Consider the following 19089-nt stretch of genomic DNA (forward strand, 5'->3'; position numbering starts at 1 on the left):
TAACATTTTATATTAAATTTATGACAGTAAAGTTCAAATTTTCATTCCTTGTGATCTAACTCTGATTTGTAATTAATAGCAATCTAGTAGGTAGCTCTAATAAGTAGTCTATCCTTTATAAAGATAAAAAAGATGAAAAAATAAAATAACCCAGTACACATTGATACAGAAGTATATGACTGCAATAATATGTCATTTGCTAGGAGTGTGACTATCAAGTCACACCAATAATATGAAAGGTAAGCAGCCCTGCTGAAATATGGCCATCAATTACAGAGAGGTAGATAGGTGCTAATTCATTGCCACATGAAGAACTAAAGTGAGATTATTTAGCTCTAAGTATAGTGTCATGCCTGTGAAACTTTTAAAATTAACTTTTAATTTGTCTTTGGAAATGGAAAATGGCCTAATAACTGGGTAAATAGAGCAAAACTATAGAACTAAAGGGTGACTATTAAAATCACTAAAACTATAGTTTCTCCTATTTTTTTGTCTTAATTACCCTTAGCCACAGAAACAAGTCAGGGGTCTCAAATACGGATTTCCTTTTGTATATACCTATTCTACAAGTATTTACTAGATATCTTGTCATGAATTATCCCAATTGTGTTGGAAATTGGCATAACATTGTCTAATGACATATTTACTTTTTAAAAGTGTTCTCCATACAGCCTCCACATTTAAAGTCTTTGTGCCACTGTCACAGGGCAACAATCACAAAGCTGATGCAGCAGTGGCTAAAGTCACAAAATAGAATTCCTGCAGTTATGAAAACTGAACTTAAATTTCCCCAAGCTAGGTGCAACCTGGATCTCCAGAAACAAGGGAGGAAACCGATCTTTTCTAGTCAATTACTTGTCTGGGATTATTTTCTTATTTAAATGCTCTAAAAGCGCTAAAGAAAGGCTATTAGCCAGTCAGCCATGGTTTCCTTTTATTTCTGCTTAAACAAATCAGTGATCTGGAACCAGGAAAGCTCTGCACAAATAAGAATTTCACTGAACCAGTTGCAAATGGCATTAGAATGAAATTGTTCAGAATGCATTTGATGGTAATTAACATTTTCTGCTGTGCTAAATATTGCCCTGAAGTTAATCATTTTGAAGCTGGAACAAATATACTCTGGGGAAATTCCGAAGTTTGTATTTTAAAATCAGAGGGGTTATTCTTCCGTTATAATTTCCCTATTATTAAAATATGCAGGGATATCATGCTTCCTTGATAGCGAGGTATTCTTTTTCTCTCTATCTGAATGGAATAGATATGAGAACTGTATGGATTATATAGATCAAGTTTTAATATGGGGAATCATATTAAAAGTTTTATTTATATGTATGATATTATGTACAAAAATTATCTCAAATTTTCTATTTTATATAATGAGAATTTGTTATTTTTAAAATATTGAGCCTATGAAACTGTGTTACTTTCACCCAGACAATTTTTCTTCTTGACCACTTGTGGTTGAATAGAATAACATGCTGACAGAAAGGGTTATAAAGAAAGTCTATTTTTTAAATATCAAAATAGCAAGTTGTTGCTCATATTTGGTATCCATAGAAATTATTTATCAAACCAGCAGTGATTTAATAATTATAACTTGTTTTTTGTTTTTGCATGAAAATGTTTTATTTGATAGACAGTAGGGTGTTGGACACCTACAATATAAAGTGAGACGATTATTTTTAAACAGTGTCACAAAGCCAAATTATTGTGTTCGTGTTGATATGTCCTTTAACCCCATCCCCACCATTATTTCCATGCTTTAGTTCTTGTATAAAACTTTTGTTTGGCAAAAATGTTTGTTTCACCGAAAGAAAAATACAGCCAAAATAAAGAGAGAGGGAGAGAGAGAGGAAGAGGGAGAGAGAGAGAGGCCCTTAGTTCACATCTAATAATATCTATTCATCATCTATTTATGTGATACTAAGAACCAGTCAGACACTTGTGAAGCAAAGGTGAATTAGATCCAAAGTTTACTGTCAAGAAACTCACTTTTTGCCACAAGTTTGTGGCCAATATTATTACATGAGAATGCATGGTACTTTCCTGCTTTTGTTTTAATTTTATGAGTGTCTTTCTGTCTCTTAATCTATGCTTCCTTAAAGCCTTCTCCACTTCACACTCTTTTCTCCAAAGTTCTCTGTCACTTATTCTCTCGTTTATTACTTTTAAGGGCATATAATTATGTATTGCTTTTAAGATTTATTTATATAAATTATATTTATTTCTTTTTCCACGTATTAATAGCTATTGCTACATCTTACATTTCTTTTGCAGTGCTTTGTATGTAATAGAGTTTATAAACTTAGAGTGAATGTTTGAAATATTGAGGAATTTATGTGTATGTAACCCCTACAAATATCTAAATATGTTAATACACAAGATGGTAATTATAAACTAGTGTTTCGATGGGATGTAGGTGCACTTTCAATATGGTATCATGGGACAGTATGACAATGTAATTACCATCCTTATCTTAACAACAGCATATTTGTTGTATGTTCTCAGACACCAGTCATTTATCTTTAGAGTTTTGGGTTGCTAAAGCCACTCATCTGAAAAGCCTGTTTTTTGTTTTTTAATTTAAGATTGGAAAGCAAGAACATGTATATTTTGATTTGCTGATGTGAATATGGGAAGAATTTCAAGTGTGCTTGGAAGGAAATGGGAACTGGAAAAAGTGCTGTGTTTGTAGGCTCAGATCCATGACAGAACCAAACATCTCTGAGGTTTGACACAAGCAAAGCTGAAGAGCCTGATCAGCTTTCAACCACCATACTAGGAAGAGAAAAGGGATGTTTTTGCATTAAAACTACAATGCACTGAAAACATCCCAATAGTGGGGCAATAGGTGTTTGATATCATTTAGCATTATGTTTATTTTTTCCTGTTAAATCCCATAGTCTGAAAGTGATAAGAAGTGATTACCTCCTTTGACATCGATAAGATGAATGGTAACGTCCCCTGTGCCTTTGAAATGTCATGTTTCCAATTTAACGTAAGAGCACAGGTAGACACAGGCTCCAATTTATTCTTGTGAGTTAGAAATAAGACACCAGAAAGCCTGATCCCTGCTCAGCGGCAACACACTTGTGGCTTTGGGGATGGAGCGCACTGCTGGGTCTCACAGAGTCGCCATTCAGGACGCAAATCTTTCGTGTGATCTGGGTCTGTATACTCAAAGTCCAGGTCCAGTCATCATGATGAAATTATTCTGGAAATGTGCTTGGTGGGTTTCAGGCTTAACCAAATTTCTCTTGAGATCTTAACGTCACTCCTTAAGAAAGCTATGAGAATCTTAAGGATTTTTTCCAAAAGGCCATGCTAGATGATCAATACAGAATTAGCCTACTAATATTCTAGTAAAAACAAAATGGAAATCAGCACCTTGATTATTTGCAAAAATGAAATGGTACTAAAATTATCGTAAGTATGATGCATATCAAAGTGTTGAGTGATTTTCCTGATGGGTTTATGTATAACATGTAACATTCTGCTGGCTTTCATTTTACTTATATTTTAATGTCTTTGATTTCCAGTGAAAAAATAGTGTTAGGATGAGATTTAAAAAAAAAATTAGGCAAAGAAGGACCTACCTGAAAAGATTCGTGACTTAATTAGGGAAAATTAACGTTAAGATTACTTACTAGGACGTTCTGGCGGAGGAGTTGGGACCAAAGTTGGTTCCGGATGAAGACTTGTGTTGCAAGTCCCGTATGTTAGGCTAATGTCATCCAGCGCTATATCACTCAGGAGCCGGTTTTTAAAAGCATTAAAAGCAACCTGTAATTCAGAGAGGCATATGCAGTGATTCTGCTTGAATGTTCCCTGATTTTAATTCTTCTTGTGGCCCAATATTCTCTGGACAATCAGTACTGCCATCTCCAAATAACTAGGACAACTTACTGTACAGGGAAACACTGATGGGTCATGTTCTTCAAGGTCCTTCTGCTGAGCCCACCTCCCTATTCTGTTTTTCTATTAGTCTAAATTTTCACTAATGTCTTCCTTCTGAGTTAGGCAATACTGTCATAGTGTGTCTCTGTCTCTGCCTCTCTCTCCCGTGACACTGTCATACTCCATTGTATTCTGTCATGCTTGTATATCACCTGACAGGGGAGAGCAAACTTCCCTCAGATTCTTCCCCAACAATATTAGAAATCCAAATTGCTGTCTGCCTTCTTAGAGCATATAAGCCCTGACGAGATGATCCACTGATTAAATCATTTAAATTGGAGAAGAAGGAGACAAGACATAATTTGAGTACAATATGATTATTCAGGGCCAGCCAGTACTGGCTATAATTCACCCAGGAAGCTGCTATAAGATACTGTGTGAGGGTGATGCTCAGAGGACACAGATTCAGACTTGGGAGACAGGTTCAGTGGTCATATGGAATATATTAGGTTCTTAGAGACAGTGGGATTTTTAGCTAGACTTTCCTTAATCCTCTCCTGTGTATGAAAGAAAAGACAGAAACTGACTGGCTGCTCTACGCTAATTGCTTTGCTAGGCACATGTTATACATTATGTCATTTAATTTTTCCAACATGATTGTACAGTCACCCATTCACTCATTTGTTCATTCATCCCACCTGCTTCATGCCAGGCACTATTCCACAAAAGGATTATTTTTTTCCCTTTCATGTATGTGCAAGCTGAATTTTAAAGAAGCTAACATGATTTGTTCAAGATTTGATAACAAAGTGGCGATGCCAAGGTGAAAATATTTGTAGAACTTGACGCTCTCACTCTGCTTGATGAGCTAACTTTGAAAAAGTTGCTCCAGTTTTATGACTTAAAAAAAATGTTTAGGGAGTTGAGCCAGATTTGGCCCCTGAATATATACTTACCTGCTTCTGCTATCTCTGTTCCCCTGAGGTACCATTTCCTTTACCACAAAGAAAGATGGAGAAAAAACTTCACAGAATTGGAGGACAGAATCAGAAGGAAGAAAAAAAAGGAAACAGGGTAAAAAGAAAGGTGGGAGAAATACAGATGAGGGTTGTTGATTATTGGGTGCCCTGCCAAGTCTTGGGAAAGAACTAAAGCTTTCACGGATGACAATTATCTGTCGAAATATACATCTTCTGAAACTTATACTCTCTTGTCTGAAGTTACCCAATTAAAAGCATTGTTAATTTGGTCAAATTATTTGCCTATATTATCCTATGTTTTAATTGCAAACACCCTTAGGAAAAGGACACATTAAGCTGTTATCTGAAAAATTAGTTCACCTTAATGTGAAATAAATGATCAGAGACTTCCCAATGATACAGCTGATAAAATTTATTTCCAAAGGAAATATATGCAGGTTAAATCAGAATGGGGCAGGGTAGATGGGTACCGGTAGTCATGGATGTTCTAAGAAGAAAGGATATTCTCTAGAAAAGTGCAGGGCTGATCTAGGTGGTAGTTGTAAAAAGTTGGAAATCCTAGTTAGATAGGGGCATAGGAAGACATGGGTAGCTTGTGCTAGATAGTTTGTGAAGAAAGCTGAAACATCCTACAAGGTTTATACGGATTCTATGGCTCATTATAAGTATTGTGTTGTCAGAAAAGTCATGACGTATTTTTTCTATGTTTTTTGTTGCAAAAATGCGTCATGACTTTTCTGACAACACAATAGCACCTTCCTGAAGTACACTGTTCCTCAATAAGTGGTTTTTTAATAAGCCAATGAATAAATAAAGATAGAGGTACTCAAAGATTAAAAAAAAGAGAGAGAAGAAAATTGATTAGGAAAGTAGAGAAAAGTGACTTGGCTATATTTGGAAAATAAATTAATTATTTTTAACGACATCACTATAAACTATAATTATATCACCATTTTTAGAATACAAATACGTAATTATGAAACACAAAGTATTTTGCCAACCTTAAATTCCACTGTTTCATTTATTGTTACTTGTCCATAATTCCAAATTTTTCCATAATTTCCTTCTTTTTGGAAAATTATCTTCTCCATGTTTTGGTCATTGCTAATATTAATGCTTAATTTATAGACATTTTCACCATACATGTAGTACCTATTTTGGAAACAAGAAAACAATGATTGGATTCCTACAACATTAGAATAAATGCATTTTCAGGTTCTTCTAAATCCTTTACTGTCTTTGAAATATCCCCTTTTCCCTTGGGTGAGGAAGTTGCTAGAGAAGGGGTGGGAGTCTCGCGGCATTTTACTTCTTCATCAATTAGAAAAGTAAAGGCAAATTTATTAAAACTTGGGATAACATCTTAGTAAAGTCTGAAGCTGGTAGCTTAAGACAAGCAATGTTATTCATTAAACAGTGTGGTAATTAACGTGTCTACAACATACCAGAAGCTAAGGCAGACTGGTTCCAAAGTGGGGTCTAAAGGGAGACTTGAAAGTTGTACTCTTTCTTGTCTCCCTCCTGGTCCAGTTGGGGTGGAAATGTAAAATCCTATAAAAACAATGAAACAGTTGTTACTTTACTTAAATCTTAGCATTTTCATTATGTGAGATAACCAAAAGTGGTGAAGAACAACTTTAAGATGAAAATATAAGGAAATATATTTAGGTAGAGTGAAAAGGACACTGGACTGAAACCCAGAAGGTACTGTCTCTGACATAACATTGTTATTTAGGAAAATCACTTCTCAACACTGGACCTCTCAGTTTATAAAACATGAACCTTGAACTGAAGCATGACTAGAAACACATCAAACTCTGACTTATTACTGAGAACACATGATTATTTCATCATATTCTCATGTCCAAATACCATTTTAATTCCCATTTATTAGATGTTTTGATTAATTTGTTCTATAGAGACAATCAATCCCTGAGGGTAGTTAGATATACTGGTGGGATAACTCATGATACATGCACGAATTTAAATACAGATTAGAAGGCAAAGTTAAGAGTTTCAAAGACCATCAGGTTTTTACTCTATTGTTTATGCTGCATCTCTTTAAATAAGAAGTTACTTAATTTTATAATGGTTTCATCTTCCATACTCCTTTGAATGGTAACTAGTCAGATCACAGAGAAGCAGGTAGCATGCAATTCCACATAAAAGCTTTATAAATCACTCAAGCTACTGAATAAAGTGCTCTCTGGTCTAAAATTCATTATTCCAACCAATGACTTGAGTCATTTGAAGTGTGTGAAGAGTTACTGGGGTGAGAACATCTTGATCATTTTCTTAGGGGAATTTAAATTTTTTTTATTCTTAGTTTGCAGCTCATAGATTATGATAAATAATAAGAATCATAACAAAATATGATCTAAAGCAAATGAAATATTAGATAAATCTAATTTTACTGGAGTGTAATTCTTTACAAAATGCTAAAATTTAGTGTTTATTTGAAATCAAGCATTTTCTCTCTTGTGCTTTCCAACAGAATTTTTATAGGCAATGCTGTGCATAAAATTGAAACTTATTTATTTATAACATGCAAAGTAAGGACAAGAACTGCCAATAGATATATCAAAGCATATTTATATCAGTGAGGCAAAAAATATTCAGAATAAATGAGTATTTTTTCAAGGTGAAATTATGGTCAAATATCTTAAGAAATATAATACATGCAAATTATTTGATTTAGATTACAAAATAGAAAAGAATGCATGTTTAACATTTTATATTAACACATTACTGTTATATAATGCTGTAATACTTCATGTGCACTTATTTTAGCTACATAGTTAGTGCTTAATTATTCAACTTACTCTAAAAAGTAGCAAAGCTACAAAGGAGATATTCTAGAATTCACTCTCTAAATGCCCAACTCCAAATCCCTTCTGAGTTGACCTTACTTTTAGTTGCTTAGAATATAGTTGGGGAGGAAATAATTTAAAAACCATTGAATGCCACAAATAAGTACTAAAATGGCTAGCCTATCCAGAAATATTTCTAGTTAGCTGCAATTACATAACATAAGCACACTTCGTGTTCTTATTTATGTTTGGCCATATTCATAGTCAATTTGTTTTAATTTGAAATATTGCAAATCTATTGTTTACTCATTAAGTGGTAATATATTAAGGGTTTTTAGTGTGATTAAGAGATCATGATGTTATGAGCTTTGTTTCATTGTCAAGATAAAATATAATTATGTGGACTTTAGTACCTTATGAATTTTGCATAAATAAATTTTAAAAATTCAATATAGTAAATATATAGAATCACATGTTTTGGAACCTAGTAAAATAATAAATTATATTAAATTAATATTTCTGTGATACCAGCTAAATCCTTTAGTTAACAATTTAGAAAATTAAAGAAATTCTTCATACATTTATGAATTTTAAAAGTAGAGAATAGTAGTTTACAAAAAATTTTTACTTAGTCCAGCAATCCAATTGCCATTAAATTTCACCTATAACACTTTGCCACAGGGGTTACTCGACCTCTGTTTAATACAGGTCCGATGCCCCAGGAATCATTGCATCTTGAGGCAGCCCATTCCATTTCAACATGACTAGAAAACTCTTTTCTTTTTTCAGAGTAAGTTATTGTGCACCTATTGTTTCTAATTTTGCCTCCTGGACCCATTGTAGTTGGTTCCACTCAGAGTATGCGACCAGAAATCCATACAGTGTTTCTTTCGGAGTATCTCACTCACCAGGTGGAGGAGTAGAAACATCATAATATTTGGAACTATGACTTAAGTCAGACCATTATTTATTTATGTCATTGTCCTAGTTCTCCAGCTCTCCATGAGAATTTTTCATTGCCGACATTATTGCTTAATAATGTTTCTTTCTGTGCAATATAATTGGTCCCTTATTCAACATCATTTACCATCTGTTTTTTTCCTACTAAACCAAGTACAAATTTACTCTGATGTTGGAGTTTTCTGTACTATGAATTAAATATCATTTTCTAGTGATAGTTCTTATAATTCATTTATTTACATGTAGCACTTCTATGATATTAGATTATTTTAATTTTTCAACACCCAGAAATTTTTATAACTTCTTTTTCCCCCTGTTTTCCTGTCATTCCTCTTTCTCTTCCAATTGTACCTGTCAAATCCTACTAATGTTTTGAGGCCATTTAAATCAAATTGCCTTGTCCTTTGCGACACCTCTCTTGGTCTTCCTAATCAGATATGACCACTAGTTCTTTTGAATTCTCAGTTGCAAGTGTACTTCTTTGATGTCACTTAAATATTGTGTTGTGTATAACATTTATGTCCATATGTGGCTTTTTAAACTTGCTATAACTTTAGGGAAAAGAAAGAAACTTGGTACACTTTTGAATTCTCTATATTAATTAGCCAAATGTTGTTTCATGTTACACTATATATATTTATGTTACAGTAATTTCACTTGTTTTTTCATTTTTAAATTTGTTAAAACACTACACAAAAGGGATGATTGCACAAATGTTTTCCATAACCATATGGGAATATATGTGGTTAAATGACAGTTATTTTAAAAATCCTTCAACTTTCTTGAACTATCTTTGAGAGCTCTTGGAATTAACCTCAGGGTCAACTTAAAACCCAGAAAACTGAATATGTTTTGTTAATTTAAGCATGCAGTGAAGTTCTTTCTTGAGTCATTTTTTCTTATCACTTTCTTCAATCTTTCTTTTCCGTTTATTTTTCCATGAACTGAATCTACCCCACTCTGCCCCACCCTCAGCATCCCAATTAAAGAGAAAAAGTACTGGATATGTGTTGATGCTGATATAGAGACAGCACAGCTAGAGAGACAGTAGAACTTTCTGGAAACTTGGAGATCACTTTGAAGAAGAAAATAGAGTGATATAAATCGCTTGGTCAGTTGTGAGTTCATATGTAAAATCAATGGACCTAGTAGATAATTATTGACAGTTTTAGTTTGGAGAATAATCCAAATTCAGGTTCTAACAATATCAGAAAATAATATTATTTTCTAAAACTCAACATCACAAGAAACATGGGACATAACAACAATTAGTTTGAAAACATTAGCGTTATACTTATTGTATAAAAAATTTATATACTAAACATAACACAGATACCTAAAAGACTTACTGTATTTTTGAAAATTGAGCAGTATAACTATTATCCTCCCCAGCATACTACTTAGAACAGGACCACAGTCAATTTGTGTCTGTTGAATGCTTGTGGCATGAAAAGAAAATTGGTATAATAACAAAATTTATATAGCACTTTTCATGTGCCAGGCACTTTTCTATTTTTTAAAAAACATAACAATCAACAATCAACTTAATGTTCATAACAAGCCTCTAAAGTCAGGCTCTGTTATCATCCACCCCACTCTCCAGATGAGGGGACTGAGGCACAGAGAGGGGACAGTAGCTTGTTGAAATGGCACAGCTGGGATCTAAACCTAGCTACGTTCATCTGTTTTAATGATCCTTACTACTATATTACGCTAACCTCCAAGCATTAGAAGCAATGATGATTTCATGGAGAAAGGCCAACAAAGAAACGCTCTCTTTAGTTGAGCCCTTTTGTGACCTCTACACTTCTGAAGATTTCACGTTACTAACCTCATTTTCCCTGAATGTTCTGAACAAACAGGCCACTTCTGAGCACCCCAAGACGCTGCCCCAAATCAGTGCCGCTATCTCTACTGATTCCCTTTGCTTCTAAGGCAAACAGGGAGTCTAAGCATTGACGGCACAGATTTAGGAGCGGGTGCCCCACCAGGACAGAGTACTTCAGAAGAGCTCAAAAAGTAAGGGGCTTAGATGTTCTTCCCCAAAGCAATGTTAATTCAGAGTTTTTCTGTTTCATTTAGACTTTCCTGTCATTTAAAGAGAAGGCATAGAACAAAAAACCCTGCATGGATAAGAGGAACAGCAGGTGACATTTAATTCTCATCCATTTTAGAGGTAGGATGTTCTGACATAAAAAAGCAGGTTGGGAGGAAAAATGCCCCTCGGGGGAAATGACTGGTAGATTATGAAATCAGTGGTCAGGGAGTTGGAGAAGACCTATTAAGCCCTATCATCCATCCTCATTACACTGCAGCCTCTGGTGGGCTCTGAACAGCCCCGACTTGTCTCCCTTTAAATAACTCCCGCTACATGACTTTCTCCCGAGACTCCATTGCCGACCCAACTATTTAAAACCTCTACCTGACATTTCAACCTGTTTCACTTTGGTCAGTTTCATCTCATTTCTTTAGTTATTTAATCTGTTGGCAAGCTGAAACCACCTCTCTCCTGTAATGTACTTATATTCTTCAAATATCAGGGAAATTATTTTATCTCTTATTCTGATGACATAAAAGTAGAAAAATGGTAATTTGAACATCAAAGATTGCACCTACATAAAAGGTATCTGTCATTGTGAATAGCTATAAATGCTTTCTGCACTTTCCTCTAACTACTCTTGTCCAAGTGTGGTAGAGGCTTTTTTTTTAGTAAAGGAAAAAAGTGATGAAATTATTTGACTGTTTTAGGCCAGGCTCCTTTAGAGGGTTGGGGTGATTATGACTTCAGCTGTGAGGATTACAAATTTATCTATGGAGTATCAGGCCCTGAGAAATAACTTACTGAAAGAAGATTAATTATGTATGAAACTATGAATGTCATAATTTTCAACACTAAACATGTTTGATTCAATGGGCTTGGCCATCTACATAGTTTATTCGCCCATAGGTTGACATTGGTTATCTAATGTAGCAGGATCCCGTTAACTTTCAGATTATGTTCAGAATCTGACCTTCTTCTCACCAGATGTGTTCCCACTGACCTGACAATTCCATGATCTCTTCTCTGGGTTAGGCAATAACCTTCCACTGGTCTCTGTGACAACACTCTTGCTCTTCCACAAACTATTCTACCAGTCAGCATGAATCCTAGCACTCCTATGCTCAAGAACCTTCCACAGCTCCTCATTTCACTGAGAAAAAAAAAGGCAAAAGCCATAGAAGACCCATTATTTCCTGGACCCTACTGGCTCTATTTATTCTAGCCATGCTGTGGCCTCCTGGCTTTTCTTCAAACAGGTCAGGCATGTTCCCTTTAGAGTCTTTGCTCTGCTTATTCCCTCTGTCTGGAATACTTCATATTTCTAATTCCTTTTTAATTCCTTAAAGTTTTTATTCAAATGTCACATTTTCAGTGAGCCCTAACCTGATCACCCTATTTTAATTTGCAATAACACCTCAACATCTGCCTTCCCCAGTGCCTTTACCAAGCTCTGTATTTTCCCAGAGTACTCATTCCCATTCAATATACTCCCCCAAATGTAATTACTTGTCATGCATAGGGTTTATTTTCTGTTTTTCTTTTGCTTGAATATGTGCTCCATGAGAGCAGAAAATCTGGTTGATTTTGTTCACAGATATATTTTGAGTGCCTTCAATAGGGTCTCAGGCTCAAAAAAATACTTCTGGAAGAAAGGAGTAAAAGAATAACTTAAATGGAGCTTTTCGTGATGAGTATGGAAATAGATTTAAAGTACTCACTTTTTATTAAGAAATATTTTTCTTAATAAAGTACTGTGATAAACCATGTTTTGTTCTTCTATGGGTGCCATCGCTTAAAGACTATGGATTAGTCAGACACATTTCTACCATGAAGGAAAAAATTAACTCTTTAATGTCCTCTTACTAGATGTAATTCACAGTTGACATTAACTCACCCATTTACTTCTTAGGTTATGAAAATGAGAATATTGATCTTTGTAAAATAAGTGGCCATTAGTAATAAATTGCAATGCACATGTGCTCAAATTATTTTGGTCATAAGATATTTTATTCAGCCAATAGCTCACTCATTCAGAAATGCCTTAGTGAGTCAAAGTTGTAGACATTCATTCATATATTCAAAAATAATTTTACATATGTATTAATTAGATTCAGGCACTGAAAATGAACTAAGAATTCAAAGATAACAAACCAATCCTTGTTCCTGAAAAGAACACTGTGATGACAAGAAACAAATAAGAAAGCAAATATAAGTCATGTGATAAGAAAAACAAGAGAGGGGGTTATAATGATTAATGGAAAGGAAACATTTTAACTTGGAGGTTCTGGACAGACATCTTAGAAGTGGTGATATGTGATCTGTGTCTTCAATGCCTAGATCCATGCCTGATTAAAGGAAGAATTTCATATGTGCTTTTTGAATTGAATCATATTCTCATCAGTAACCTGTAAGCAAGTCATATGTGGGATGGATTTTTGTCTAAGAAAATTATCTAAATGCACAAATTTCAATTCTATTCTTTTTTTTTTTCAATATTCCTTACATTGTGAGATTACATATTCATACTTCTAGATTTGTAACTTTCAGTGATTATATTTGGTATTATGAATATATACGTCCAAGATTTTCATGGGTGGTCTTTCCACTATGAGTTCCTTATTTCCTAATAATTCCGCATGATTTCTGGTCTCCTCAGTCAAATATTATTGTCTCCACTGTTAATGTTTCTACTAGAAAACTAATTCTAATATCCCATTCACATGAAAATGGACTTACAAATTATAACCCTTCTTTTAGGGCCATGCTTCAGAATCAGCTCTTCCATCGTCCTTCTGCTATGGACTGAATGGTTGTGTTCCCCAAAATTTATATGTTGAAACCCTAATCCCTAACATTTGGTATCTGGAGATGGGGCCTTTGGGAGGTAATTAGGTCATGAGGGTGGAACCCTCATGGTGGGATGAGTGACTGTGTAGGAAGAGAGAGGGAGAGAGCTACCTTTTTTCCTCCTCCCCCTCCTCCTCCCCTCCCCTTCCCCCTCCCCCTTCCTCTCCCCTCCCTCTCTCTCTTTCTCTCCTATGTGAGACACAGTAAGAAGAAGCTGTCTGTGAACCAGAAGGAGTGTTCTCACCAGAGCCTGACCATGCCGGCACCCTGACCTTAGACTTCCAAATTTCAGAACTGTAAAAAATAAGTCTTTGTTGTTGAAGCCAACCTATCTGTGGTATTCTATTACAGCAGCATGAAAGGACTAAGACAGCTTGTCAGAAGTAAACCTGTCTCTGTTTCAAGATGGCATGATCTTGTGTGTTGGAAATTCTAAGTAATTCCTAAAAGCTATTAGAGTTAATAACAAGTTCAGCAAGTCTATAGGGTACTTTATATTAATCTACAAGATCCATATAAAAAATGAATTATAATTTCTATACACTAACAATGAACAATCAGAAAATAAAATGAAGGCAGAGTAGACCAAAGTTCAGAAAAGCGAATTACCTCACACAAGTCCACGTAGTTAATAAGTGCCAAATCTAAGGTGACAACCCATGTCTCTGTGTCTCTAATAGCCTCTATGTGCTTTTCAACATTTTGAGTATATATAGCATAAAGAATATATATTTTTTGAAACAATCACTTTTACTTACCTATTTAATCATCATTGGCATTTAAGTGTGTTTATTAGTCCATAATTTAAAAAAAAATTGAAAAGACTGTCTTGCATTTAATACTGCTCACTTTAAAGTGATAAACAACACACATCTTTTTTTTTTTTTTTGGCTCATGAATGAAATATGAAGTATACCTGAAGCATTGCCGAAAGTGTGGTCAAAATCTGGTCCAGTAAGTGGGGGAAAGGTATTTCCCTGAACCCTTTCCCATTCATTATCATCATTTAGATCCTGGACCCAGAAACAAAAGCCGTCTTCAAAATTACAATTAATTTTATCATAATCTGTGAATTAAAAAAGAAAACACAACACTTCAAATTTAGTTCACATGTGACTTGTTGTAATAGATTGCATTGAAAATAAACTAGTCGTATAGTTTATAATTAAGTGGTATGCACAAAATCTTTCTTTTTAATTTATCTTAATTGTTTCACTCCATTTAGTATTAAAACAACAGCTTTTTGTTGCCAACTGTGTTCAAGTAATATATTTCTTATATCCCATTAAAACTTTAGCAAAGACAAGCTTCTTGGTCTTTAATTTTTACATTTTACTTCCACTGATTTACTTACATAAACTCTCTCTGTCCTATATTTTGCTTTCTCTCTATTACTAACTTCAATGCTCTGGATAAAATTAAGTTAATGTGGAACATTCACAGAATTAGTTTCAGGCTAATACAAAAAATTTACTTTGAATACTTGCAGTATATAAAATTTAATTATTATATTGATTTATAATTTCCTCAAATTTGTTATTTCTTTTAAAGAACATAAGCTATTTTCTCATTTCTTTCCAAGTATTAAGTAGAGTGTGGTATACATAAGAGATATTCATTAAAGAACTTGAATAATAAAACAGATTACGATCTTGTTCTAAAGTTTTAGGTTTTGCTACTTTTAAATTCCATTATAATATTAAAGCATCTGAGCATTCCAAGGTTAAAGAATAAATAATACTTACTATTAAGTTCTCTGCTGTTAAATGCAGTGTATGTTGCATGAAAGCCGTTGTAATCATTTTCATCAGATTCTATTAAAAAGGTGGCAGTAGCTTGGTTGGAAAAAATCCTAATTTTGCCAGGATTAGTTTCTGAGAGAGAAGCTACAAAACAAAATGAATGACTCTTATATGTACATACCTATCTATTCATCCATTTATTAATCGACTGATCTATCCATCCATCTATTGATTTATGATTGATCTATCAATCTATCTGACACCACTCAGTTATCTAAAAGCATTAGTCCTATGATTAATTTATTCTAATTGAAATGACTTCTCTTAAGCATTAGAAAATCAAATTATTATACATGTTTGTTGCTTGAAAAAACCTACATTTTCAATAATTAGCTACATACACCATATACAAATATTAAAAAATATGCATTCCTTTACTGAAGAAATTCCTCTAAGAAATACGCAAGTTAAGTAGTTATAAAACAAAAAGTTAGTTTGGCTCTATCAGGTATTCACCATGCTATGTCAGCAGAGGTTAAACTCCATCACAATAACAGAAACAAGAATATTTCTTTGGCTCTGTATCCATATAACTGTAGGACCGAAATAATACTTCATGAATTAAGGTTTTTTTCCCACTTTATATTGATTCTTTAATATTGATTTATGTTGATTATATTGTTTCTATTTTATATTGATTTTATCCTTTTTATACCTTGACTCTAAACTACGTTAGTACAATCTTTCCAGAGTTTTGATTCTCAAGGGTTAGCATAGTGCTTGGGATATAAAAAGTACTCACATGATGATTTACAAGAATTATTCTTATATAAAATTTGATTTTCTAAAAATGTATAATTTAGCATATACATTCTAAAATGGGGTGATATTGCCTCTCAAGGGGTAAAAATTGGCTTTCAGAGGGAAAAAAACAGTTTTTAAATGTATAAAGCTCAGATATGCATATAGTACATACACAGATACACAGAATATCTAAAATATTAAAATTTCATGGGGGAGCAATTAGGTAAAAAAGGTATAAAAAGTTTCCTTAGTTGGAGTGATAATGAAAAAAGGGTTAAGAAACAATGGTTTAGCATTTTACTTTGGTAACCTGAACTGAGCATCAGATTTAGGATTATGAAAAGTACCACATTTGCAGGTTAGAGCATTAATTACTGTTATTTACTGAGTTTTAAAGAAAGATCCTTTTGTGAACTGTTGAAAAATGTGTGCTTATTATGTAAAAGTAAGCAGAAAACAAGTGATACATGAATGAAATTTCAATAAAATCTAAAGGAAGCATAAATAAATCATAAGCAAGCATTGATTCACATCTTGCTCTTTTCCTCAAAAACACTGCGTGTCATTCTTCCAATTTTTCTCACTAAGAACTACATTGGTTATTTAGACTCCTCCCACCAGCATATATAACTGTGTAACCCAAATAATTCTCATATTGAAAATCTTTGTAGTCCATAAGTGTCTAGTTGCTTTAAAAATGTGAATATTCTAGAAACTTTGCTTCAAACTTACTACCTCTCTTTTTATTTCTTTTCCACAGCAACAGAATTTGTTTTGGACAATGTCTTCTGGTTGGATCTGCATGTGGCTACTGGTTCAGTGGCACCCTTGATGGTTGTACTGTGTCAGGTCCCCACGTTTTCTAATGACATTGCACTAGTCCAGGTAGTCCAGGGTTAATGTTCTGAGGCCCATTAATGCTTCAGAGATACACACGAACTTCTGGAAATGCTGTAGAATGTTTCTGTCTGTAGAGACTTTGTAAACTTTTATCAGGTTCTTGAAGGCTTCTTGTCTAGAAAGAGGCTTAGGACTGCAGATCCAGTCTTAAATGTCTTATGTATCCAGGAAGGTAGTAGTGGGTAGTGGTGAAGAGGGAGGCTCCGGAGGTAGCATGAGATTTATTCCTGACTCTGTGTCTTACTGGACTTCTCTGTGCCTCAGTTTCCTCTGTTATAATAATACTTTCCATAAAGATTTGTGATAAGGAGTAAATAAGTCATTTCCATGTGTTAAAAGTGGCTGGTGTATAGTGCATGCTCAATGAATGCTATCTATTGTTTCTTCATCTCCCCATAAGCCCTAAAAATTTAGAGATTATACTTAATGACTTCTGTGACTCTGCCATTTTGCCAGAACATGGGAAACTTTTAATCACTATTTGGGCACCTGAATTAAGATGTGAGTGACGACAGTAATAGAGTTTGCCTGTATAAAATAGTCAGGGCTGAAGTGGAGAGGAAAAAAAAAATCCTAATAATTTTTAAAGGTTGGATTTTTCTATAGCAGATATAATACATTTTTAGACAATAATTTCTTAAGAGAACCCATTGTCTTGTACTGAAAGAAAGACAAACCAATAATTCTATTGATATTAATTTACATAAACTTGCCAAGCAGTCACATTTAAATGTAAATTAACTCACCATTTGTCTTTTAACAGCAAAGGCTATGTGAGTAGGTTTTGTTAAAGAGGAAAGCATGGAAGTATGATTAAGATGCAGGGGGATTTAGAAGGACAGGGATTTGGAAGGAGGGGAATGGGCAGGAATGACAGAATTTTCTACAGAGTATGTTTCAAAAGATCTAGCTCAAAACTCCGAAATTCTGCCATTAGAGAATTGTGTGTGCTATAAAGGATTTCTAATGTATTCAATACATTTTAATGAGTGCTCACTATTAATTTGGCATGGTGCTAAGTGCTGGTGACATGGAGAAGAAATAACCAGGTTCTCCTATTATAAAAGTTCAGATTGGTGAACTATTAAAAAAATAACTTCAGAATTAATCTATATAGGAGAAATGCCATAGGGGTATTGAGGAGTAGGTGTGGAAGTAATCCTTAATTTTTCCAGGCACTATGATTGGAAAACCTTTGAGAGCTTCCCGGAAGACCAACACTTTAAGCTAGTGCTTGTTAAACTTGCAATATAAATAACCCCATCAACAGAAGTGATTAAATGGGTACTGCTAAGTGAACACAAAAGTTTTCTAATAAAAGCACAATGTTTATCAAAAAACTTTACTTTGAAAAATATTTGCATATATTATTTAATTCTGTATCCACAATATGATTATTTTTGTTGTAGGGTAAGTTGACAATTCAGGAGGATCCAACTATGTTTATTATATATTTGGCTGTACCTATGCACACTTTTGTGTGCTTCAGTTTTAAGAGTATAGCCTCAAACTGTTAAGCTGCAATGTTAGGGATAGGTGATTAGCATGCACTTGGTAATGGAGTAATATTATAAAGAATGGCATAGCAACTACACATTCAAAAACACTTTTTCTGGCCTTGGCAATTTGAAATCAGTTACAGTGTGCTCACCAGGTTATTTTTGTTGTCTTTCTTTAGGGATGCAGAAAAATACCTTTTTATTTTTCTGAAAACAAAAAAGTAAAAACACCAACTTCTATCACTTCCATAGCTAGTATTGATAATTATTACCATCACTGAATTAAATATTGTACCTCCATCACTGCAACTTAAAAAAAGCATTTTTGAACTAACTCTCCTGTCAGCCTGTTCTGATTTACTTCAATTCCCATAATTACTTGGAGAAGACCCAACTGCACTCTAAATCATCTTTCTTTATGTAACGCCCACTTTCTTCTAACACTTTTTACCAGTTAGAACACTCTTGACTATATGCAAAAAGACTACAGAATACCTTTAGAATTTATTTATACTGACATCCCTAATCAAGTATATACTCATAAGAACTATTTTATGGTACTGGATACTTTTATTTTCTTGTGATTTTTACCAGATATTCTTATTT

At 33.9% G+C, this 19089-nt stretch overlaps 1 protein-coding gene across 1 annotated transcript in view; it reads right to left on the reverse strand.

Annotated features, from left to right (window-relative positions):
- Window positions 1-19089, reverse strand: part of TMPRSS15 (transmembrane serine protease 15) — a 106712-nt gene that overhangs the window by 47452 nt on the left and 40171 nt on the right. The window contains exons 11-15 of the mRNA XM_019659528.1: window positions 15284-15424; window positions 14455-14604; window positions 6326-6431; window positions 5882-6032; window positions 3651-3786 (exon numbers count right to left, since the gene is read on the reverse strand). Coding sequence (XP_019515073.1) covers window positions 3651-3786; window positions 5882-6032; window positions 6326-6431; window positions 14455-14604; window positions 15284-15424 — 684 coding nt within the window. The remainder of the gene's footprint in view (window positions 1-3650; window positions 3787-5881; window positions 6033-6325; window positions 6432-14454; window positions 14605-15283; window positions 15425-19089) is intronic.

Source organism: Hipposideros armiger, unplaced genomic scaffold (assembly GCF_001890085.2).
Source record: "Hipposideros armiger isolate ML-2016 unplaced genomic scaffold, ASM189008v1 scaffold_300, whole genome shotgun sequence".
NCBI classification, from domain to species: domain Eukaryota; kingdom Metazoa; phylum Chordata; class Mammalia; order Chiroptera; family Hipposideridae; genus Hipposideros; species Hipposideros armiger.